This window comes from Arvicanthis niloticus, chromosome 2, assembly GCF_011762505.2.
Source record: "Arvicanthis niloticus isolate mArvNil1 chromosome 2, mArvNil1.pat.X, whole genome shotgun sequence".
NCBI classification, from domain to species: domain Eukaryota; kingdom Metazoa; phylum Chordata; class Mammalia; order Rodentia; family Muridae; genus Arvicanthis; species Arvicanthis niloticus.
The window spans coordinates 30,263,532-30,289,747 of record NC_047659.1 but is presented as its reverse complement, the minus strand read 5'-3'; the positions used below and the strand labels follow the sequence as shown (position 1 = coordinate 30,289,747).

Here is a 26,216-nt window from a genome sequence, read left to right as displayed (position 1 = left end):
AATATTAACCCATTGCTTGGAACATCTATAAGAAATTGACTAAATGGACAGACTGTGGTGTTCCAAGACTTCCAAGAGAAACAGCATTAAACTGAAGGCTTACAAGTATCCAGCAGACTGGGTAAGCTGAGAACAAAACAACAACAACAACAAAAAAAACCAAACCTTGAAAAAAATGATTTTAAAGGCCTTTGCTTCCCTTACCAGGAAATAAGGTCAGTTTATGTTGTCTACTACTGAGGTTAGCAGGCATGTATCCATGGGTTAGTGAGCACATTGTGTTTTTTATGCTTTACCTTTGAACATCTTGGGTCCTGGGCAGCCAGATATGTCAATTAAACCTTATTTTCCACAGTCAAATGGTTTTACTTGACATATAGGATTCTAATTAACATGTCAAAAAAGTTAACAGAAATGTAAAACTACACTGAAAACCTTAAATATAATTAACCAGAGTTCTATTTTTCAAAGAACCCATTTTTAGTATTTGGTGGTGTGTATACACATATATACATATAATATATATATATACATACACACATAAAATTCCGTTCTACAGATTAATAACATCCTTGCATTTCCAATCTTTCTGGTGTTTATATATACAAAGGTTTACTCTGAAATTTTGCTAAGTCTTGCTATTCATTCTTAGTTCATTAGTTTTCAGCTCAAGTCTTGATGAATATACTTGAAATTACAAATTATATTAAGTGTCTTATCCAGGTCTTACAGTCTAACTCAATCTGGGAACACAATTCCCGATGAAGCACTATAGTCAGTAGCTGGCTTTAAACTCCTATCTCCTTGGAAGTCTTTCAGACTAATCATCAGCCAGAGGCACTCATGGCCTGACATCCAATAGAGATGGATGATTCCAACTCTTAGGTGACTCCATCTTGACTTTGTAGTGCAAAGGACAAAAGTCTATGTAAACAGCAGAAACAAATGTATCAAAACATTGTAACCAACTTTCAAGAATGTCAGGTTGTCACTAGGTTTTCAAGAAACAGGAGAATATCATTAGCAGCATTCATCTTACCTTTATCCTTTTGTACTAAGTTTGGTTCACAAGGTTGCCAGCATTTCCTGAGATCCCGTCTCTCAGTGTCAAGATCTTAGAATCAAACTGAAAAGAATCCTGAAAGAAACTGACTGATTTGAATTATATCCCTCTATTCTTACTGTAGTTGCTGTGGACAGGAGAGTGCTTGGTCAAGAGTAGTAACCTCAGGCCATCACTTTCCTTATACATGGTTTATACTGAAACCCAACACTAGGTGTGGAGAATGAAGGGACATATTCTAAAGGAGACTGCTACTTCATAAGAAATACTGAACTAGAGAAATAGTATATTATATGTCCTATGTATCTATATTATAAATGAGACGGCTACCTTGTGTCTGAAAAATTAACTATAATAACTTTAATCTTGTCACTACACACAAAGAATTTGGAAGGAGCCATTCAAATTGGGGTGATAATGGGGATGGTGCTTTACACAGGTAGAGAGGAGATAACGTAATTTTACAATTTGAACATATCTTTGTAATAAGAGTCCTTTAAGGGAAAAAGTAGAAGGTAAGATGGCTGAGAGTAAAAAACAGTCATACAAACAAACAAACAAACAAACGATTTCTTTTTCCCCCTGAAAGATAGAACATGAAGTTGGATGGGGGTCGGGGGTGGTGGGAAAAGAGACGATATAGAAAGAGTTGGGGGTAGGTAGGGCATGTGTGAAAAGAATAAAGTCGAAATATATTTTATGAGAAAGCCAATAAACAACAACAACCATTTTAACAAGCATAGCTAGTAAGACTACTAAGTCATGGGACTGGTATTAGTAAGACTCTACCTATGCCCCTCTCCATCACTTACTTTAATTGGAACATTATTAGCCATTTCCAATAAAATAGAAATGACTTTTTTGAGAATATAGAGAAAACATGGAGACTTTTAGAACCCTTGTGTAGTCACAGAAGTAGGACTACAAATGCACCACACATACTCACTTGCCACAGCTAGAATACACAGATTACACAATGTTTTCCTAATCCAAGTTTTTCTACAGCCAGAAAAAAACAGCTGTGTAAATCATTCAACTTTCTAAAATTGAGGTGACTTTCTAAACATTTAAATAGCAAACAAGACAGAGAAACATTTAAAGCTCAATTAATATGAAAATAACAAAAAACCTTGACATGACAATTACAATATATACAATATATTACAACATATATATTATAGTTTAATTATATGTACATATACAAACTATCAAAATACTTTTTCTACTTTGGCAACTAAATTCTTGAGATTAAAAATAAACAAGTTCAAACATTTCTACATACAAAATTTTCAGGTTTTCATTTACTAAAAACAAAATAGTACACATTTTGTTGCCTTAATATATACATCAAAATAAATATTTTCAATTGTAGAAAATAGAAATGGCTAAAGGTCTCAAATTTCTTAACATCATAATAACAAATAATTTACCCTGAATTTGTAGTATGTTTTTGTTAAAAAATAAATTTACTTAAACTTAAACTCAAGTCAATGTACTTTAATGCTTTTTTAAAAGAGACAAAATACTAAAGGACAGGTTTACACGAGCTAAGAAATAAAATTTACAACCATATAGATATAAATGTAATCATTTAAAAAACAAATTCAGTATTATAAAAATATATAAAACCCCTAGCTATACTCTACAAAAATATAAATGCATATATGCATTCTACTGATTATCAAAAACTCTGATTTAAGTAGCTTCTACAAAATGTCAAAGAATAGGAATTGTTTTCTTCTTTTTCTTGAAATGATCTCATTGTGCAACTATAGGCTAACCTCAAACCCACAGAAACTGCTTATGTCTACAAAGTGCTGGGCTTGAAGGTCTTGCTATCACACTTGGCCTCAGTACTGTTTTCTTAATGAAGTACATAAATATTTCTACCTCAACCAGTAATATCAATATCTGCTAGTAAAAAATGGAATATACATAGAAAGGTAGGCATTGTCCTGTATTCAAGTGTCCAAGTTTGATTTCCATTAAAATATCTTCTGTAACTGATAAACTACACAAAAGTAAAAAGATGAAGTAAACATCTTATACATTTAAGAAATGGCCTCTATAAGGTCTTCCATAATGATGATAGTATGTATCTGAATCACATTTCATAGTCTTCTAAGTAGGCAATTTCATTTCTGTTACTTCAAAAACAATCATGACTTTCACCAACACTGATGCTCTATTGTGGGTTTACATGAGGCACCATGCCACAGTGAGAGCAGCTACAACACCATTCAAAATTGCCATGCTGTAGCCCATGTGGAAAGAATGTCCAGTCAGTTTCCTAGAGAAAAAGGAAAAACACAAATCAAGAAAAAAAAAAAAAAGAACATGTAATTTGGTATGAAAAAACTAGTAAGATCTAAAGTAAAACTAGTAAATACTAAAATACTTAAGATATCACAGTTAGTTTTTCCTAATATTTTATACATTAATGTATGAGTTAAAAAATACTGGATACTTGCAGGATTAGTACAAAATTACCAATCTTAAATTCTCTCTTAAAAGTCTTCCTAGGGACTGAAAAGGTGGTTTAGTGGTTAACAGAACTTCCTGCGGGCAGTGGTGGCGCATGCCTTTAATCCCAGTGCTTGGGAGGCAGAGGCAGGCGGATTTCTGAGTTCGAGGCCAGCCTGGTTTACAGAGTGAGTTATAGGACAGCCAGGGCTATACAGAGAAACCCTGTCTCAAAAAACCAAAAAACAAACAAACAAAAGACCCAGAGCTTCCTGCTCTTCCAGTGAACTGCCCAGTACCCAAATTGAGTGGCTAATTATAACCTATAATACCAGCTGCAGGGCATCCATAGGCACCTGAAGAAAAGGCACAAATGGCAAACACAGCACATGCACGCGCGCGCACACACACACACACACACGTAAACACATGTTATAAACAAATCTTAAAAACAAACTAGGGGCACAGAGCAGTTCCCAGGCAGCAGCTCTACCCCCAACCTCACAAAACCCAGAGAAAGTGAGCCTCCCAGGAGCTCTAACCTGGGTGGGCAGAATCTTAGGTAAGGAGACAGTAACACCCGCCCCAAACAGGGAGTAATTGGGACCCACTAGGACCCAGGAATTCACTCCTGGCCCAGAGCACTGGTTCTTTCCTGTCTGCACCTGACCACTGAGCAGATCTTGGGCCCCAGCTCTAACCCCAGTAGTAACACCCACCCCACAAAGTTCGGATACAACCAAGATAAGACAGACCGGTAAGAGACAGGGCAGGTAGCACTAAGATCCAGATGGCGAAAGGCAAGCGCAAGAACATAAGCATCACCAACCCAGGGTACTTGGCATCATTAAAACCTAGGTCTTCCATACTAAAAAGTCCTAAATTCCCCAGATCACTAGGAAAGCAAGATTCAGATTTAAAAATCACTTCTAATGATGATGCTAGAGGACTTTAAGGACATAAATAACAATCTCAAAGAATTTGAGGAGAATACAGTGTAAATAGATAGAAGCCCTTAAAGAGGAAACGCAAAAATCCCTTAAAGAATTACAAGAGAACACAACCAAACAGGTGAAGGAATTGAACAAAACCATCCAGGACATAAAAATGGAAGTAGAAACAATAAAGAAATCACAAAGGGAGACTACCCTGGAGATAGAAAGCCTAGGAAAGAAATCAGGAGTCATAGACATAAGCATCACCAACAGAATACAAAAGATAGAAGAGAGCATCTCAGGTGCAGAAGATACCAAAGAAAATATTGACACAACTGTCAAAGAAAGTGCAAAATGCAAAATGCAAAAAGTTAATAACACAAAACATCCAGGAAATCCAGGACACAATGAGAAGACCAAACCTAAGGATGATAGGTATAGATGAGAGTGAAGATTCCCAACTTAAAGGGCCAATAAATATCTTCAACAAAATTATAGAAGAAAACTTCCCTAATCTAAAGAACAAGATGCCCATAAACATAAGAAGCCTATAGAATGACAAATAGACTAGACCAGAAAAGAAATACCTCCCGTCACATAATAATCAAAACACCAAGTGCACAAAACAAAGAAAGAATATTAAATGCAGTAAGGGAAAAAGGCCAAGTAACATATAAAGGCAGACCTATCAGAATTATACCAGACTTTTCACCAGATACTATAAAAGCTAGAAGATGCTGGACAGATGTCATACAGACCCTAAGAGAACACAAACCCAGGCTACTAGACCCAGCAAAACTCTCAATTACCATAGATGGAGAAACCAAGATATTCCACAGGAAAACCAAATTTACACAATATCTTTCCACAAACCCAGCATTACAAAGGATAATAATGGGAAAGCTCCAACACAAGGAAGGAAATTATACACTAGAAAGAGCAAGAAAGTAAGTCTCTTCCAACAAATCCAAAAGAAGATAGCCACACAAAGATACTTCCACCTCTAATAACAAAAATAACAGGAAGCAACAATCACTGTTCCCTAATATCTCTTAACATCAATGGACTCAATTTCCCCAATTAAAAGACCTAGACTATCAGAATGGATACATAAACAGGACCCAGCATTTTGCTGCATACATGAAACCCACCTCAGTGACAAAAGACAGATTCTACCTTAGAGTAAAAGGCTGGAAAACAATTTTTCAAGCAAATGGTCCTAAGAAACAAGCTGGAGTAGCCATTCTAAAATCTCCAGCCCGAGAACACAAAGGGGGGGACTCATGGCTCCACCTGTATAGGTAGTTGAGGGTGGCATCAGTGGAAGTGGAGGGCCTTGGTGCCTGAAACTTTGGATTCCCCAGTGTTGGGGAATTCGAGAGCAGGGAGGCGGGAATGGGAGGATGGTGGGAGCACACCCTCATAGTAATAGGAGGTGGGGATGGGGTATGGGGTTTGGGGGGGAGGGGGGAATGGGAGAGGAGATAACATTGAAAGGTAAATAAATACAATATCCAATTTAACAAAAAACAGATAATGGGTCTGGCAATTGTAGTTGAGCAGTGGAGACTTTTTGTCAACACTTTTTTACAGAGATTTCGTACAATCCTCAAGGACAAGGTATTGTGGAAGAGGCCCACAGAACTTTAAAAAGATTGGTGAGACATATTGTTGCTGAGACAAAGAATGATGATGCCAATCTGTGAGCTTGCTGAGTGCCCTGACAAGGGTGACTGGGGAGGTGTATTGGACATATGTTCCTGACCCACCTTTGCTTGACTATATCCCAGATAGGACAAGCTACCTTGCCTCAAGTTTTTAGACCTTGTGGGATAGAGAATCAAACAGAGAAACTATGTCTCTTGTATTCTTCTTAAACGTGCCCAGCTATTAGGACTCAATCATGTACTGGTCTAGAAATCAATCCATTATGAGAAATAAAAGTCTACTTTTGGAAGACTGGATCTGGACTTTGTCAGGAACACATTTGGAAGCTAGCTGTGGCTCGTTATAATGTTAGGATAGCAAGAGATAATGTTGGGACAGGATCTGGATTTCAAACAAGGGTTAGTGCATGTTTTAAGGCTCTTTTAACTGTTAAGCTAAAATTGGTTTTGTCTCTTCTACAGCATTTATTGTAAGTTGCAATGACTGTATAATTTCCAATTGTGTTAGTGTGTTGAAACCTGGCATGTTTGTTACAGGGATCTATCAACCAGCTTTTGTCTCACTACCCTGAGTATTAGAAAACTTTGATTCTCTGAAAAAAAGCTTGAAAGTGCTGGAAGAAGTGAAAGTGAGTTAGGCTTTAAGCAGAAGCAAGAGGGTAACAGGCTTGATTATTGCTGGTATAACAGCTTTAATTTCATTAATTGCTAGCACCACTGCTTCTGCAATAGCATTGACACAAGGAGTTAAGACAACTATTTTTGTTAACCATCTAGCAAAAAGTGTTACTAATGTATTGAGTATACAAAAGGATTTATATAGGTATCTGGAACAACAAATGATGCTCTATAACACATTGAAATTATCTGAAGGAGGTTCACGTTTCAAGAGTTAGGAGCCATCCCAAGTGTTATGACAAATATTATTGGAGTAGTATTACTTTTGAAATTCACAATGATTGTCATTAGAATCAGAAAAAAAATTAAAGACACCTGTAGGATATTTGGAATAATCCTAATACCTCTCTGGGTGTGTTAACTTTGCATAATGAGATTACAAATTTAAAGAATGCTGCTCTGTTGACCTTCTTTGATGCTGCAGATAATCCTGATAAAATTATCCATGGCCTGAGGTCAGTATTTCCATTTTGGACAAACATCAGGAATAGCATATTTAGCTTGATCAATACTTTTATTCCTGCCCATCGTGTTAAAGCTTATCTTTAACAACATCAACATGTTGGCAGGCAAAGTACATGGCTTAAACCTGAAAATGGACCCCCAGACAAAGTTATTAAATTAACAAGCTGGCAAGCCAAAGACGAGTAAGATTCTGCACAGAGCCTTACCAACCTAAGACATAAGTGCATTGCCTTTGATAATGCATTTTCCATGACAGGTAAGGAAGGCATTCTTGTCAGAATGACCTAAGACATGCTCAGTCTTGTTAATGAAATAAAAAAAGGGGAGAGATGAAGAGCCTTTGGGGCTGCTTGGCAAGCAACTGACATGGGCCAAGGACAAGGAAAGGGGCTGCTTGACAGAAATATGACATTGGTCAAGGACAAGGAAGTCGGCTTCAAGCAGGAATCTGACATTAGGCTACAACGAAGAAGTAATCTCAGGCAGGAATCTAAATATTAGGCCAGAACAAAGAAGTAATTTCAGACAGGATTCCAAATTTTAGACTAGAATAAGGAAGTAGGCTTCAGACATGAAAATGACCTTGGGCTAGCATAGGGAAGTAGGCTCAGATACTTTGGTCATCCTGATAAGCCTTTAGAAACAGTGATCACAAGAGGGAGTGTTCACATAACCTGGTTTAATGCCTTGCTTTTTCTTTGACTATTTGTGTTTATTGAATTGCTTGTTCCTCGACTATTTGCATCCATTGTATTGCTAGACCCTCAACCTAGAACTGACCTATCTATACATGCATGTAATCAAAATGATATAAAAGCATAAAGGAAGAGGGGGTATAGAATAGGGGGTTCTATGGAGGGGAAATGGGAAAAGGGGATGGCATCTGTACTATAAATAAATAAAATATCCAATTAAAAAAACCAAACAACAACAACAACAACAAAAAACCCTAAAAATAAGTTTAGTGCTGAGACGGGAAGGTGGACTACTCTTAACTAAAAAGGTATACTGATACAGCTGGCAAGAGGAAAAGCAGTTTTCTCCAATATTGTCGCTGGGTGTGCTGGCTAGTATTATGTGAACTTGACACAAGACAAAGTCACCTGAGATGATGGAAATGCCTTCATAAGATCAGGCTATATGTAAGCCTGTAGACATTTCTTAATTAGTGATTGATGTGGGAGGGCCCAGCCCATTTTGGGTGGTACCACCCCTACACTGCTGGTCCTGGGTTCTATAAGAAGGTAAGCTGAGCAAGCCCTGAGGAACAAGATAGTAAGTAGCATTCCTTCATGGCCTTTACATCAGCTTCTGCTTCTATTTCCTGCTGAGTCCTGTGTTGGCTTCCTTCCATGGACTGTGATTCACAATATGTAAGCAAAAAACTTACTTTACTCTTATGTTAAGATTCTCTAGAGAAACAGAACTTATAGGATAAATACAAACATATCATTATTATAACACACACACACTGGATTTCTTAAAATAGTTTAGATTGTGGTACAGCTAATCCAACAATGACTGTCTGCCAAGAATAGGTTCAAAAAATCCAGTAGTTGTTGAGTCTACAAGCATGTATGTCTCAGCTGGTCTTAGTATATGCTAGAATCCTAAAGAAGGAAGCTCTAAATTCTAGTGAAGGAATGGATTTGCTAGGCAGAGCAAGAGCAAACAAGCAAAAAGAGAGCAAGCTTCTTTCCTTTATGTAGGCTACCAGAAAAAGATATGGCCCATATTAAAGGTGACACTTTCCACTTCAAGTGATCTAAGAAAAACATCTTACAGGTGAACCCATTGACATAGATTTTAGTTAATTTCAGACTTGGTCATGGTGTTTCATCACAGCAGTAGAAAAGTAACTAAGACAGTGGGTATAACAACCACACTGCAGGACAGACCCCTTGAAAAGGCCAACACAAATGAACTTATGTTTTCCCTGTACTTTTCTTTTTCTTATTTCAGTTTTTCTTTAGAAAGAGTGCCATGAACCTGGGTGGCAGAGAACAGGAGAGGTTAATGGAATTTGCTTCAAGAGGAGAAAGGAAAAGATCAATGAAAAAAAATTTATAATAAAGTGTTTTAAAAAGACTTTGTAGTTGTCAAATAGAAGACAAGATTATATTAATTTAGGATCCTTTGTAATTGTAAACTATGAAATATGACTATTTCAGGTAGACAGAATAAGAAGATACCTGAAAGAGATTACATACTTGTGTACAGGTTTTTCTCTACCAATTAAAAGGTTGCTTACCAATATTATATATATTTAAAGTGGAACAATGTTATAGGGATTTTAAACATGTAAATACTTTATTCCCAAAGAGCCAATCAAGGAAATCCAATAATAAAAATTAATGAATAAGTTAATTTGCTAGTTAAAAAAACTTTACATGATTGTTCATTTGATCATATAGTAAGACAGAATAGACAGACATAATTTATTGACAGAAGCAAACTGTTTCTCAAGTTAGGACCCTAAATATGAATTCTTTCAAGCTTATATATATTTCCCACTACATTTCTGAAATAAAATGAAAATAAATGAGAAATGCTGTTCAATGAGAATAAAATGACTGAAAATAGTTACAAAGAAAGGTTCATTATAATAGGACAACTTACATGTTAGAAGATGAGTTGTACAAAGGAAACTATCTTAGTCTAGTTTCAAAAAATCCTTTCCAACAATACAGACCTCATGTGATTCTCACCAGTGGTATGAGTCAAACTCTAGAGTCAGACATGGGTTTGAGTACCTCTTAAAAGGAGTATAAAAATAGAAAAGTTGTCTGATATCTTTGGCCTTTAATTTCCTTTATAAAACTGTCAACAAATTTACCCTTAAAAGTTGCTGTGAGGACTACATATCTGTTGCATAGCAAATAAATTTTAGCTATGCAGCATGAAAAAGAAAGCTTATTTACCACTCTCTACTTCTTTCTTCCTTTTAAGTAAACACCTACCCCTAAACCACACCAATCTAAATAACGTAAAAATAAACCTAGGAGGTAGAATAAAATACCATCACTGGCCTATAAAACATAAGTGATTTTACTTTCTATTATTCTTTGTCCTGCTTATTGAAGATCACTCTTCTCATCAAAATTCACTAGAGAGAGCTAGTGACATGGATTGCTACCAAACCTGACAATTTGAATTCAATTCACAGTCCCACATGAACCAGGAAGAGAATGGATTCCTCTAAGTTGTCTGTGAACCTACAATTACATACCGTAGTATGTATGGTCACATGTGGGCACACACAAATGAAATATGTAAAATTTACTTATAAACATATATTCCCACCCAGATTTTATATTGAAGGTAATTTTTATTAATACATTTTTATTAATGCTTAATAGTAGAATCTAAAGTAAATATAGAATTAGCGTTATTATTTTTCACAAATGGAACACATTTAAAATTCAGTAACTGGCAACTTAAGGAACTAGAAATCAAGTCACTCAATAATTATGCAAATTTCCAAAGACATTACTTAAAAAGCAAAAAATGAGCATACTCATCTCAAGTCAGCTTCTTTTAATAATTTAGGCAGCTTACTGTTTTTATTAAGGCTTAGTTCATCTGAAGTGAATTCCTATGCTGCAGAGATGAACACTAGACTCAATTCTCTTGGAATCTTCATTTCTACATCTTATTTACTCCTGTACTTTCTTTCCTTCACATGCATTTCTCTCACTGTGAAAATTTCAGGGCAGAATTTCTGCAATTTAAAATGGTACCTTCATTGCAAAATGACTTTGCTTTAAGCAGATAGTTCTCTAAACGATCCAGAATGGGTTAAGGCTCATATTACAGGTCAACTGGTAACTTATTTCTTGTCTAATTGGTTCATCAGGATAGGGGATGAACTACTTACTTAGCACTAATCTACTTTTTCAGACTATCTGAACTAACTTTTATTTCTTACCGTACTTAAGCTACATGAATTTTGGCCAGAGTAATTACCAAATGGTACAGTATCCTACTTCAAACTTAAAATTCAAACAAATAAGAACCCAAAGAAACAAACAAAACCACTGAATACCACCATTTCAATTACAATAAATACTCCATATCACCCTTCCATGTTTTACCAATCTTCAGTCCAAAATACTCCGGGGGCTGTGGGGAGATGTGATCAGTCCCTAAACAATATAGCATTTATATTTTATCATGTATTCTATGTAATCTAAAAATGATTTAAAGTATATAATCGCATTTATATTTTATCATGTATTCTAAGTAATCTAAAAATGATTTAAAGTATGTAAGAAAAATATGTAGAAATAAATGTGTAACACAGTTCTAAACCTATCTAAGTTTTCCTGGTTCTTCTAGTCTAGAGCCCTTAGTGGACCGCCTAGTACTCTACTACTAGTTATTAAAGCACAAATATTCAGAAAATGTTAATAGTTGTACCATAAAGTGTCAATTACTGCTTTTTAATATAATTTAAAGAACTATGCCTTATCCTTAAGACTATGGCATCCCCTGGAGCTAGAGTTCTAGGCAGTTGTGAGCTACCACATCTTAGTGCTGGGAATAGACCCCTGATTCTTTGAAAAAGCAGCAAGCAGTCTTAATTGCTGGACAATCTCCTTAGCCATCATCTGTTGATTTAACCAGTAGCTTATATTAATTGCTGGCTGAGTTGACCAATAATTCATCTGGAGTTTATAGCATAAGCTAGATTTAAAAGCACCTCTCTGACTTCAAAACACTTTCTAATATAATAGGCTGTTTCTTATAATTTATAAATAGTGTGGTAATATGAATAAAAATGGTTCTCATAGACTCATACAGAATGACATTATTGAAGGAGTGGCCTTGTTGGAGTAGGTGTGGCCTTGTTAGAGGAAGTGCATCACTAGCAGTGAGCTTTGATGCTTCAGAAGCCCCAACAAGGCCCAGTGTCACTTTCATTATATTGCCTACAGATACATATGTATAACTCTCAGCTACTTCTCCAGCACCATTTCTGCTGTATGATGCATTGCTTCATACCAGGAAGATAATGAACTCAACCTCTGAAACTGTACATCAGCCCCAATTAAATGCTTTCTTTCTAACAGTTGCCTTGGTCATGGTGTCTCTTCACAGCAATAGAAACCCTAAGTAAGACATTTACTGAACACATAAGAAGTGGTTCAAATAGACTCACTTAGTACTCTCAGTACTGCCCGGGCTGTTTAAAACTCACAAGTAACATATTAACAGCACACAGCACAATAGCAAACAAGTGCAAAGCAATCAGCTAGGTCATGTTATGAAAACAAGGAAGCTAAAAATAAATGTTAACATAATTTCTTAAAGGATTTTATTTCATCTATACATATGATTATGCAGGATTAATAGACTCTTATTTCATTAAGACATAATTGGGGCTCTTCCAGAAGCCACATTATGCTACCAATATAGTTGTTAATATATTCATTGCAACTGATGGCTCCAAACAGTCCCTAGTTGATAAAACTTCATGATACTCAGATATCAAAGCTAAGTTTATGATCTATTTCTTTTGTCAGTAGGTTTTTTTCTCCTACTGCAATTAGCCATCTGTTCCATTAGTTCATGATAATAACAAATCTGATTCAACAAGAAGGCAGCTTTTCAAAAGTTATATGAAAGAGGACAGAGTTAATTCATTGTTATCAATGTTACATCTAGTGTGCTTGGAAAAGAAATTTCAAGTTTAAATAGTAAATAATCCACTTTTCTTAATCTATAAGGTTTATATTACTGCCTAAGAAACCCACAACATTTTCTTATAATGCTCCATTACTCATTATGTATTTTCTTAACTACAATGTGAAGAGCAATGAGAAGTTACAGAATAATCCTGGTAACATTTAAAACAAAGCCTCAAGGGTATACAGAAAAGTACTGTAACATAGTATGCCAACCCTAAAATCTAGGATTCTCCAGGAAACTTATATTCAATATTCTACTTTTTCTATTGCTCCCAATAACAATAGTTAAAACAACATTCACCCAAAAATCCCATGAAAATCCAACTGTCTCAGCATCTACTTACATATAGAATGCTTTCCAGAGGAAGTAAACCATGTGTCACATTTTAATAAAAGAATTACCAAAGTAAGTTAATAAAGTAATTTTTAAGAACTCTGTTCTTTAGAAACACCCAATCTGCAGATTCTAAGTCACACCTATAAGGCATACATAATGCTAAGTTTAATAAACTTTAAAATGTACTTCCTGGAAATAAGGTATGATCAAATATCTGTGGTTGACAGTACAATAGAAAGGTGAGTAAACACAATTATTTAGAAAAAAAAGACAATAATGTCAGAAGAGCAGCAGATACTCATTGGTTTATATCTCAAAACCAAATATCTACAGATTGGCTATCTAATTCAGTAGACTGTATTTTAAACAGGTTTGTAGGAATATCATACCATTTTTTAACATTATCACAGTTTTAGAAATTGTTAATCTGATAACCATAAGGTTTGACTATTAATCTCTTATCAAAATAAGCAATAAAGCCGGGCGGTGGTGGCGCACACCTTTAATCCCAGCACTTGGGAGGCAGAGGCAGGCGGATTTCTGAGTTCGAGGCCAGCCTGATCTACAGAGTGAGTTCCAGGACAGCCAGGACTACACAGAGAAACCCTGTCTCGAAAAACAAAAAACAAAACAAAACAAAACAAAAAGCAATAAAACAACCAGTAATATAACTGAAAAGCAATAAATTTCTAAAAATATGGGACTGAATTTATGCTGATTTCTATAAAATGAGTGTATGTGTTCCAATTTGCCCCATTCTGGGAAATAAATTCAAGATGTATCTGAAGCATAAATACTATGAGTCAAAGTTACAACACGTTTTCTTGGCTGATTGATTCCAAATGGCTTCAAGATTTGAGGGATGACATAAGCACAGCCTTGAAAAAGTGACCTAGGAACATTTGAAGCCTCTTCCTTTTAACAAATATTCATACTATAAACAAAGATAGTCAAGGTTATTAAACTGCTTCTGTAGAATTATTATGTAACCCTGACTAGCTCTGAACTCATGGCAGGACTCCTGCCTTAGTCTTGTGATTGCTAAATAATTCTTCATAAAGAAACTAAGCCACTGTTAAATAGGCTCGTTTTTAGTTGTGAGATTCAAGTTGAGCTATTACTAAAGAAGGTGGCTAAAGACTTATTTTCAAGAGCTGAAGTTGCCTCCATACCACAGCATGTCATTTCATCAGCATCACTCAGGAAACCTTTTCTATAAAATCAATTCTTAGTACGTATTCAGCAACCTAAGCTTTAGATTCAAATACATGATATATCAAAACTGTAAACTTTTAAAATTACGTTTATTTAGTTGGGGGAGAGGCATATGCCATGGTATAAAAGTCAAGGTAGATGACAGCCTGTGAGAGGTTCTCTCCTTCCAGAGGGTCAATCTCAGGCCACCAGGCTTGGCAGGAAGCATCTTTACCTGCTGAGCCATCTTGCTACCCAAAGATATACTTCTTTTCACATAACCTTTTATCAGCTTAAAACTCGAAACTTAGAAATCTCTAGTATACTTGAATTCCATAATAGAGTTCTTTTTTTTTTTCCCCCCATGAGACTCACTGAGAGTCACACAATGAGACCGGGGCTGGATTCAAACTCGGAAACCCGGCACCAGAGGGCGGGTGCTAAGGCCATGCGCCACCACACGCTTACAGGAGTTCTCCTATTCTTGTAATTATAAGCACAAACTTTTTTTTTTCTCCTTGAAAATAAGTCTTGATGTATATTCACAGTATAAAATAAGAATCTGCCAGGCAGTGGTGGTGCACACCTTTAATCCTAGCACTTGGGAGGCAGAGGCAGGAGGATTTCTGAGTTCAAAGCCAGCCTGGTCTACAGAGTGAGTTCCAGGACAGCCAGGGCTATCCCTGTTGTTTGTCTCGAAAAACAACAATAACAACATAAATAAATAAATAAATAAATAAATAAATAAATTATCTTTCTGACAGAAAATACTTCCTTAGGGCTAGAAATATAGCTCAATTGCAAAATACTTGCTAAGCAAGTGAAAGGGCCAAGATTCAATGCTCAGTACTGGAAGAAAAAAAAATTTTTTTTTTTTTTTTTTTGGTTTTTCAAGACACGTTTTCTCTGTGCAGCCCTGGCTGTCCTGGAACTCACTCTGTAGACCAGGCTGGCCTCGAACTCAGAAATCCGCCTGCTCTGCCTCCCAAGTGCTGGGATTAAAGGCGTGCGCCACCACCGCCCGGCTGGAAGAAAATTTTTAAAAAGATTTCTTAGTATAACTTGTAATTTCCTTCACAATGATTTGAGCTTGAGCTAAATAAATAAGGAAGGAAGTCCATCAGACCTAGGTAGGAGTGCTTGACACTATATAATGCTTAGGTTATACAAACTAACTTTAAATGCAAATATTAAATGTAAAATATATAAACAATAAACCAGAAATGGTTTACTTTGAAATCCTTAGGTTATTTTGGTTTTATAATTCTACAGAGAGTTTAAGGGGTATAAGCTGTTAAATCTGACTTCTGACCTAAGCAATAGATGTTTTTTTCAAGTTAGCAACAAGTTTTTCAATTTTCTACTAAATTTATTACTAGTCTACAAGTATTATTTCTATTATAGGTAGGATTTTTGGAAATTAGATGGTTTTATATTTAGCACGGAGAGTAACTGCAAGCTTACAGATAAACCATTTACCACTAGATGGTGCCTATACAAAGGTAATGTGAAATGTGTGGGATCTAAAGTAAAAAGTCTCACTGATTGGAGAAAACAATGACTATGAGGATAGATGTTAAAAACAAAGTTGTTACTCTTATTTAGTAACACTACAGAGGTAAAATTGCCATAAAACTCCTCCTATTAATATATCTTATAATGTAGAAGTCTGCGAGTTAATGAGGCAAATGAAAAATAGTTAGATGAATCATGTTACACAAAAATAATCTGAATGTGCAAGTTGCTTAAGTTCTTGGTACTTGTTTTCTTCATGTTGTAAAATTGGAACAATATTAATAATAACACCTACAGTGGCTTAGAGACTTGGCTCCTCTATGAACTTTATTTGGAATCCTTAAGACATCTCGAGTACTAGTTTAAAATTTAGACTTTTGGGAAGAATTCAACATCAAGGTAGATATTCTACCTAACTTCTTCTTCAATCACAAAGATTTAAATAGAATATCTGGTTCTGCCACTGGACTATACTTGAACAAGCCACAAGGTAACTTAAGAGTCTGGGTTCTCTTTGGATGCAGCAATTGTATGTGGATAGGTGCTTTATATTGATGCCACAACATTAAATAGTGATTATGCATGCACTTTATTTACTTGCTTGGAACTCATTTCTAAGACCCAATGAATGAGGGAAGTAAGTTGGAGATAGATGATCATGTGACATTGTGGAAGAAAATAGTAAATAAGATTGTTATAGTAGTTATAACCTAATGACAACTAAGGAACGCTATAGATAATTCCCAAAATCGAAACTTCTGCTTTGCTCTTTAACAATGCAAATTCCAAGTAGCTAAAACAAAGTTCTCCATATAATTATTTTAGAAGTATAATAAAGGAAAGTTTTTACTTTTACATAAGCACTTTGGGAATAATAAAGGTACATTTTCAAAAAGGCACTTAATGAACTTTGACAGGAAGATGGTTCCATGCATTTATAAACTTAGCTAAATTAAAAAGATATATTGGTGGAAGGCAAGATTGTTCAGCAAGTAAACAAAGTATGTGATCTGAAGCTATTTCATTTTAATGACTAAGCTTGGAAGAACTGAATTCAATCCCAAATGGTAGATTGAACTCACATGGTGGAAGGTGAGAACTGACTCCTTTAGTTGTCCTCTGGACCTTCACACATGTGCTATGGCATACCTACATGCAGCAACAGCAGCACATACATAACACACAATGAATAAAATGTAATAAAAATTTGTTAAATATAAGTAAGTAACAAGAAAAGCATTTTAGTTTTAGTATCAATCTAAACTAGTTATTCATTCAGATTGCTAATTTCATTAAATGGTTTACCTCATTTACTAAATAGCAAGAAATGTTACTTTTTATTTCATTGAGAATTTTGTTTCAGTAAAATGTGACTCAAAGTGAATAAGTAAAAAAAAATAATAAATTTAAAAAGATAATAGCTTTGATTTTTCTTCCCTTGAAATTTTATTAAAACCCATGTTTTAATAAAAGATTTCAACATTTTCACAAGAGTCTATTTTCCTGTGCAAGGACTCACTCTACTGGCTATACAGAGAAAATATTCTTAAGACATTTATGAAGTAAATCTTTATTTTCATGAACACTAGAGGGCAATGTTTGCATTTTCAAACTGAATATCACTTTGTGTTTATGTGTATACTTAAATTTGTCTTGAATAAACAAAATAATTTGGTATTTTATATTTAATTTGTAAAAATTAACACACAGTTTACTAAAATATATTTTATAAGTATTTTAAGACTTTGTAAGACTAGATGACCAAGTACACAAGTATGTGATGTGACACTCATTTAATGACTACTAAACATCTGACAATAGGTTCTTTACTTCTACTTACAATTTAATAAAATGATTAATTTATTGAAACTTAATAATTAGTTAACAGATTTTTAGGAGAACAGTAAAATTCTTTAATCTTCAAAACTCTAATTGCCTGAACAGCTAGAAATTTAAGGACTAACATTCAGGGAAGATGTCAAATAAAAATAAAAACTTAAGTATATCACACAAGAGTTACAGTCTCTATTAAAGGTACTGGGAGTTAATGGGCAGCAAAACAATATAAATTTGAACTCTTTTATGTCTTAGACAAATAAGCTTTCTGACTGAATGCTACCCAAGTAATCTATATAGTATGATATTCCACTATTAGATGTAACTCTTCCAATATTTAATTGTAAATTAAATATTTATCCAGTTCAAACACAGTTACATAGGCATACAACTTACATTTCAGATACACATGCATATTTATGAAACATTTAAAACATGCATTTAGGTAAATAATTTTTTTTTTAATAAAATATATATTTTCACATTTTGCTTCAAATAAAACCAAAATTTTTAAGCGCATATTTTGGAGTAAAATATATGAAATTTACTAATAATGAAAGTAATACCAACAATTATAAGTGTTAGTTAGTATTATAGTAAAACTGATAATTATCACTATTATGGCTTCACCTTTACAGAGGCCCTCAAACAGACATTTTATTTAAGAGGTAATAATAACAACTGTAATAATACACATAAATTTAACTGAATTAATTTTCACATCTTCACCCTCCCTCCCAATTCCATTTGTAGAAAACTAGAGATCTCTGAAGCTTTTTGCAAACAAGGCGGAAGTCTCTCTAGCACTAGACCATTGGCTACTGAGTTTCTGATAGTCTTTGATGAAACACAGAAAATACAATGCAAAGAAATTCCACTATAAAAACATATCTACTCTAGTCTGGATCTCTATATTGGGCACCAAATATGCAAATTAATTAAAACATAAGGTTCAAATCCTGAAAAAGTCTAATTTGAGAACTGAATTGTTATTGAATCTGACCACATGAATGACTAAAACTTTTCAAACTTTGTATTTTGACTTTGTAAACTGTTACACTTAAAAAGAATAGTCATGAAATTTTTTCCCTTTGATATATGATTTTCAATATTTTAAAAAATTACATATTTAGACAGGGAACTTAAAATATCATTCTCCAATTACCTAAGGTTGAGGCCCAGATACTCAAAAAATTTTTGTGTTGTTTTGTCTTATATACTGAAATCTAGAGCTTCAACATATCCCAGTTTATTACTTCTCATAACTTTAGTGTCTTTAACAGAACTGACGTTAAAATGTGCAACACACACACACACAGACACACACACACCTCTCAAACAAACAAAATAAATCTAAAAACACTTACTTGAACCTAGCAGGTGAAAGAGGAGTAGGCGGAAACATTCCTGGTTCAAAAGAATCAAAGTAAGTCACTGTCCAAGAAAAGCTGCAACAGGATAATCCAGCAGTTAGAGATATTATCAGCAGAGACCAAAATCCTTTATGGAAGAGAGGGAAAAATTATTAAAATAATTTAAACCAGGAGCTTCATGTCCAGATGCTGATGCAAATTTCCTAAGAGATTTGAGCGTAGTATATGCTAACCCATGTAAATGTACAAATTACTAGAATACAGTTATAGGTTGTATCATTAAGTACTTTAACAAAATTATTATATGTGTAAACAAAGACAAATTCTATTTAAAAGTATAGGAAATTTCGTTCTATGACATTCAACTACAACAAAAACAGTGAAAACAATGTACTCTCTGCATTACCAGGCTTACACACTTTAACAATGTACTCTCTGCAGTACAAGGCTTACACACTTTAACAATGTACTCTCTGCATTACCAGGCTTACACACTTTAACAATGTACTCTCTGCATTACCAGGCTTACACACTTTCCTCTTCCCGAGCAATAGCTGGCATTTGCTACTGCTTTGTATCCAGTGCTTTCTTTCATTCCAAAACAAGCACTTTTGATATATCAACCAATTGTAGAGTATTTCCTTTTTAATTTTCCTATGAAAATATCCTTGCTCAGTATATAAACTAAAGTTGACCTCCAACTTACCAAGGTCTTGGGAACTTAAAATGGTCATTTTAGAACTTTTTTCTCACAGGAACCAAATCAAAATCATAGTATTACAGTGAACTCGAGTTGAGGGATAAAGATTGGAATGCAGAAGATACCAAGAGTGACAGGACACAGGAATGAACTGATCTGAAGGGTTTTAGACACTACTCAACTCATTAAAGGGTTAATGAGCTGCTGCTGTTAATCTAATTCTCTTTAGTAGTAGTTTTATTTCTTAAAACTTATAATACTTTAATTTCATGTGTATGAAAGTTTTACTTACATATATTTATGTATACCTATATATGCCTGGTGCTTGCAAAGGTCAACAGAGGGTCTCAGATCAACTGAAACTGGGACAAACAATTACAAACTGCCACAGGGCCGGGCGGTGGTGGCGCACACCTTTAATCCCAGCACTTGGGAGGCAGAGGCAGGCGGATTTCTGAGTTCGAGGCCAGCCTGGTCTACAGAGTGAGTTCCAGGACAGCCAGGGCTACACAGAGAAACCCTGTCTCGAAAAACAAAACAAAACAAACAAAAAAAAAAACCCCAAAAAACAAAACCAAACTGCCACAGGGTTTTAGGAACCAAACCTTACTCCTTTGTGCAAGCAGCATAGCATGTACTACCTCCTGAGCCACTTCCCCAGTCCCCGGTTTTATTTTAACTTCAAGTTTTTAAAAAGTTTTTCATAAATTCAATTCATTACATCTATTCAATAAAATATACTAAAAAACTACTTTGTGTTTGGTACAGTGTTACCTAATGGGGACAAAACAGAAAACACATTGTCTTCACAGAAATTTTGATAAGAAAATAAGAATGCAAATAGATTAATAGCTACAGATTGTGATAACTTTTTTTTAAAATAAATTTTATATTCTCTAAGGTCTCTAAGGAGGTAATGCCAGAATTCAGATTGAGGCTGTAGTTCTTGAAAAAAATTTAAGGTTTATGTTGAAAATAATACTCAACAGCAGATTGCTACCAGATACTGAATGCTACAGGACCTTGTATTTAACAATTAGTGTGAACACCTGGACCCAGAGGAGCAAAATATAGCACTTAAAAGAAAAGCCAAGTAAGTTAGCTTGTAACAGAGCAAGAACTTGTCATAAAAAACTATTTATAATGTTAATGTAAGCTAGGAATGTAGCCCAATGTAAGATCCTTGCCTAGCAGATAGAATTTAATCATTAGTAACTCCCTTAAGCCATAAAACATTTCAATACTACCCAGAAAAAGGAAACATGGTTGAACTAATATCACACATAATACACGATAAATTTTAAAACATAACAATGAACAAGGTACAAAATGGCATGGTGATATAGACTGGTAACTTCAGAACTTTGGAGACTGACTAAGATCACAAACCTGAAGTCAGTCTTCAACTTAACTTACACAGGAAAACCTGCTTAAAAATTTAATCTAATACAGAGATACATATTTACATGTGCTATATATAGATAAAATATATTTTACTTAGGATGCTGATCCTAGAGATGACTGAAAATTTAACACTGGTCCTCTGTAGGGAGAAGAAATGGTGAACAGGAGAAGCCTATTAAAATGTTAACTCAAGTGAATTGGGGGGAGGAGGTTGAACAGGGTCTTAACATGTAACTCTGGTTATCCTGGAACTCATTATGTAGACCAGGCTGGCTCTGAACTCAACACATCCACCTGTCTGTTTCCCTAGTGGTAGGAATAAAGGCATACACCACCACACCTGGCCCATGTGATTATTTAATGATCAATTTTTAAAAATTAGAGAAGAAACATAGCTGGGAATATGGTTTAGTTGGAAGATTGTGTAGCATGTACAAAGTACTGGGTCTGAACTACATGAAACCCTACCTCAAAAATGTAAAAGTAAAAGCAAAAGCAGGTTCCAAAACAATTTCTCTGTAAGACATTCCTTTTTGAACAGAAGAGAGTCAGGGACGTTGTACTATAATGTATGTATCATCATATTCTGACTGCTTAATAAGCAAGATATACTCTTACTAAATAAAATGTTCACATGAGATGTTTCAGAGTCCCACAAGGAAAGACAAACCACAAAAGAATGAGACGAATTAGCAATTTCCTGGCTACCAAAAACTGCTTAAGAGCTGGGGGAGGTGGTGCATGTCTATAGTCCCCTCTACTAGGGAGGCTGAGACAGAATGGTCTCAGGCTGTAGTGCACTATATTGAATCAGATGTCTGCACTAATTTGGTATCAACATGGCGACCTCCCAGAAGTGGGGGGGGCAGGGGAAGGGGGGCCCACCAGGTTGCCTAAGAAGGTGTGAACTAGCCCAGGTCAAGACAGGTAAGAAATATAAGCATTGGATTGTTTGTAAAATCCTGTGGAGCTTAGTAGCAGGGACAACGATGTTGAGATATAAAAAGCAAAGTACTTAAACAGTAAGAAAATGTAGACATGTTTTCAAAGGCTGACCTACATGTTTCTCCTGATAGTTCTCTTTTTCCTGCACCACCCCCTTACCCCCCTTTTTTTTTCGTTACCCCACAGGAAGAATGTGGCAAAGCAGAAGAAGAAATACTTTTTCTCTGGTTTTATCTCGTAAAATTACAGAGCTAGTATAGATTTAATCAGGGATAGAAAGTAAACAGAAAGCTTACAGAAGAGAAAAAATAATGATCTGTTTGGGATACAGATGAAGTATTTACGTGGAACACAAGAGAACAATGTTCCTACTTGGAATACACATGTGTTGTGTTTGCACTGAACCTATGATATAAAGGAAGAGTACTGCTGGGCTTCTTGACATGGCCAACCAGAAGAGATACACTAGACAGGAATGTGGTTTTACACATCTTGGCAGATAGCCCAAGAATCATTCTGTAGATACCTCTAAGTGGGATATAGAAATAGCAGATGGTCCTGTGGTTTCAGTACTACATCTAAAAGGACATACAAAACAGATGCAAGATAGTTCAAAAGTAATTCACTTCAGCAAATATTGCCAGAATACTCCTCAAATTCAAAACTCTGGCACAGTACCCAGGTTCTAAGATCTTAGCCCAGCCTGGGATCAGCAATCATAAAGGCTGAGAGTCTTACCTAGTAAGAACACGGCAAGTGAACTACAATTTAATGTTTGTATTGGCAAATCAGTGTTATTTGTTCCTTAAGTGAGCAACTCCAAAAAGAGGTAAGCATAATAAATGTTAACTCCAAGATAAGTATAATTTATATAGTCTCTAAAATAATAAGCTGATCAAGAAAAAAAAGTCAAGATTATAAACTGTGATGAAATGATAAAACTTCTAGATACCTAAAAAAGGTAAAGAAGGAACTAACATTTAAAACTCAGTATGTGGCCACTTAAAGCCAACCAGGCTTCTCCATCTCAGAGTTTTCAGAGCACACCTGTCAAATTTACTACAATTGTTCTTGCGAGTAGCCATCTCATTTTTCTCTGGCTACTACTTATATAACTGAATTTTGTCAAAAAGTAATAGAGCAGTTTTTCAAACACGCAAAGTATTCTTGAAATTGTCCATACTGATTACTGCTGTACAATCAGTGCTATCTCATTATGGACATTTTAATTATTTTTATATTCACTCTGAAATACTCAAAGGTTGTATGACTGGGAAGTTATGTCACAAGAATAAGGCTAAGGCTGCATTGAAACTGTAGTCTAATAATAGTGCCTATGGTCCTAAAAATTACAAAACTCACCTATAAATAAACTAAAAAGCCATAGAAGTTAACTCTTTTACTGAGTTAACAATTTTGTCATGATAGCTCCAAAATGAATCCTTAGGTAACATTTTAATACTTTTATGAATTGATGTAACTTGGTATTTAATTAAGATAAAAAACTGAAGGCACATAAAAATGAAGTCTTCATTTCCCCTGTGATTTATGTCATCCTCACAGCTAGCTAACTCCGAGCTTGCTAGCATCTTTCTAAAAGCTAGTAGATACTAGGAATGAAACATACAAAGTACTCATTTCTTTGTGTATCATCCAGAAATAAGATTCTTACTTTACTGCTTTCATAGAGCAGTAGTCTATGTGGAAGGCTTTTCTTATCAGTACACAGAGTTACAGTCTCACCACACAGTTTTCAGCCTTTTCACTATTACAAAAAAAAGTTGCAAGTAACATTGAAGACTCAGCACATTACACAGATGTTACAGATTTTCAGTGTGAACTGCTTTCAAAAGTACAGACCTTGAACTAAGTATATACATCTATCTTCTCTTGAACTCAATTTATTAGTTGATATAATGATGAAACTTCTTCATCTGTTTCATGAACTGAAACTTACTGGACTCAGTGTTTACAACTAATGGAAAGACAAGGACAATATAGATTTCCTCTCAAATTCATTGTCAGTGCATCTTTCAAAATTAGTTCAAAGGTTCAGTTACTTTTCAGATAAATATTTGGAATTGTATTTCTGTAAACTTTTTGCATTAAAAAGTTGAGAGAGAAGTATGATGAATTCATATGTATATATCACTCAACTTTAAGCAACTTACTAATGACCAACTCTGTTGACTCTATATTCTCTGCACCTGCTTTTTCAATATACCAGAGCAAACAGTCTCATGCATTTTTTTGAACTAACATACTGATGGCTATAAAATGGTTTAAAAGTATTAACATTTTTGGTATACTCAGTATGTCAACTTAAACTTTTAAAAAATGTATACTGTGGAACATATAATTTTAAGTCAATTTAAAAATGTGCTTTTTCTCCCTCTTATAACTACTTTTTGAGAAAGGGTCTTATAGCCAAAGTTGGCCTTCATATTGCTATATAGCTGAGGATAACCTTGAACTTCTGATTCTCGTATCTCTGCTTCCCAATATGCATTACCAAACCTGGCTAAAGTTTGTTCTTTTGAAAGTATTGTTTTTCCTGACCTTCCTGTTACATTTGATACAAATATTAAACAATCTATAATAAACCCTGATAAACTGTTATTTTTGTTATATCCTTCCTGTCTACTGACTTTTGTTTTCTCTATTCCCTTTTTTAATGAGGTTATATAATCTTTCACAGGTGGTACTACAGCAGAGGGTAGCATATTAGTGGATATCTTGGTGAAATATTTGCGTTACTCAGCACAAGTGCAAATAACTGTGTTTTCCCTTAATAGTTTGTGGGTTTAATTAGAAAAATCATACTTTAAACCAAATTCTGAGTTTATAATTTTTAAACTTAAGGAAGATTGAGCTTTTCTTAAGATCTATTTCACTACAGGTCACTTCCAGAACTTCGGCTTCTCTTTGAAACTTTTAACCATATTTCTAAAATTTTGTAGGATAAAGTCATGGTAGAAACATCATTATTTCTCTGAAAAAGAAAGTTTAAATTTTCAACAATTTCACTTCTTAACACTGAACTCAGTATTTGTCAATTATTTATTCCCTGAACATAGGTGAAGTCCTAGAAACTTGTCAGGTATATGAACTATATGAGCAGCTCAAAAACAAGAATAACTTGTTACTGATAAATAAATCAAATATGGTCTTTACCACGTAAGAAATTTAAATACCAAATGTCAAGAAATGATAGGCACATGCATGATCATGTTTAGAAGCTGTGTTTGTAAGTGTGTATGTAATTATACGTATGGTCAGTTGATGTGTTTTATTTTGAACTAGGAGTCTATCCATGCTGCACAGGCTGGCCTCGAGTGCCTAAGCTCAAGCAGACTGTCATCTTCAACTTCCCAAGTAGCTGAGTCTAAGAAACATTAATCAGACCTAATCTAGAAGCTTCATAAGTCACTAAAATCAAATCTCACAATATAATTTTTATATGGTATGAACTGTGACACACATAATTCTAGCTCTACATATTTTAACTCTACATATTTTAGATTAAGTACTTTCTGCTAAAGGTAATTTCATGTACTTCTCAAAAGTATGTTCCTAGGTTTGCCTAAAATGAAAGGTTATCATGGGAAATATTAAAGACTGCAGGGAATACTACAACACTGAGTTGTCAAATGTGAGAAAACTTGAAAAACAAATGCAAAACCCAACATGCAAAATTAAGTAATTCAATGTTGTGTGTTTAGCACAATCACACAATCAATCTGGCCTCAGAACAATCTTAAAACAGGAATGAGTGAAATGTGTTATTAATATGCAATTTTATTAACTTCCCTGGAAAAGTTAAGTTCAAAGTAAGGGAGGATTTGCAAGAATTTTAAAAGACGAGTCCAACATCTGTAAAGCCGACTGTGTGATCAATACCATTCAAAGATAGTAACAATCACTTTTCCTGATGACCTCTGTAGTAAAATT

At 34.8% G+C, this 26,216-nt stretch overlaps 1 protein-coding gene across 1 annotated transcript in view; it reads right to left on the bottom strand.

Moving 5' to 3' along the window:
- Window positions 1-1,394: 1,394 nt before the first annotated feature.
- The window catches only part of Arl6ip6 (ARF like GTPase 6 interacting protein 6), a 30,189-nt gene continuing 5,367 nt past the window's right edge, over window positions 1,395-26,216 (bottom strand). The window contains exons 3-4 of the mRNA XM_034495988.2: window positions 19,211-19,343; window positions 1,395-3,353 (exon numbers count right to left, since the gene is read on the bottom strand). Of these exons, the coding sequence (XP_034351879.1) occupies window positions 3,260-3,353; window positions 19,211-19,343 (227 nt within the window). The 3' untranslated portion in view covers window positions 1,395-3,259. The remainder of the gene's footprint in view (window positions 3,354-19,210; window positions 19,344-26,216) is intronic.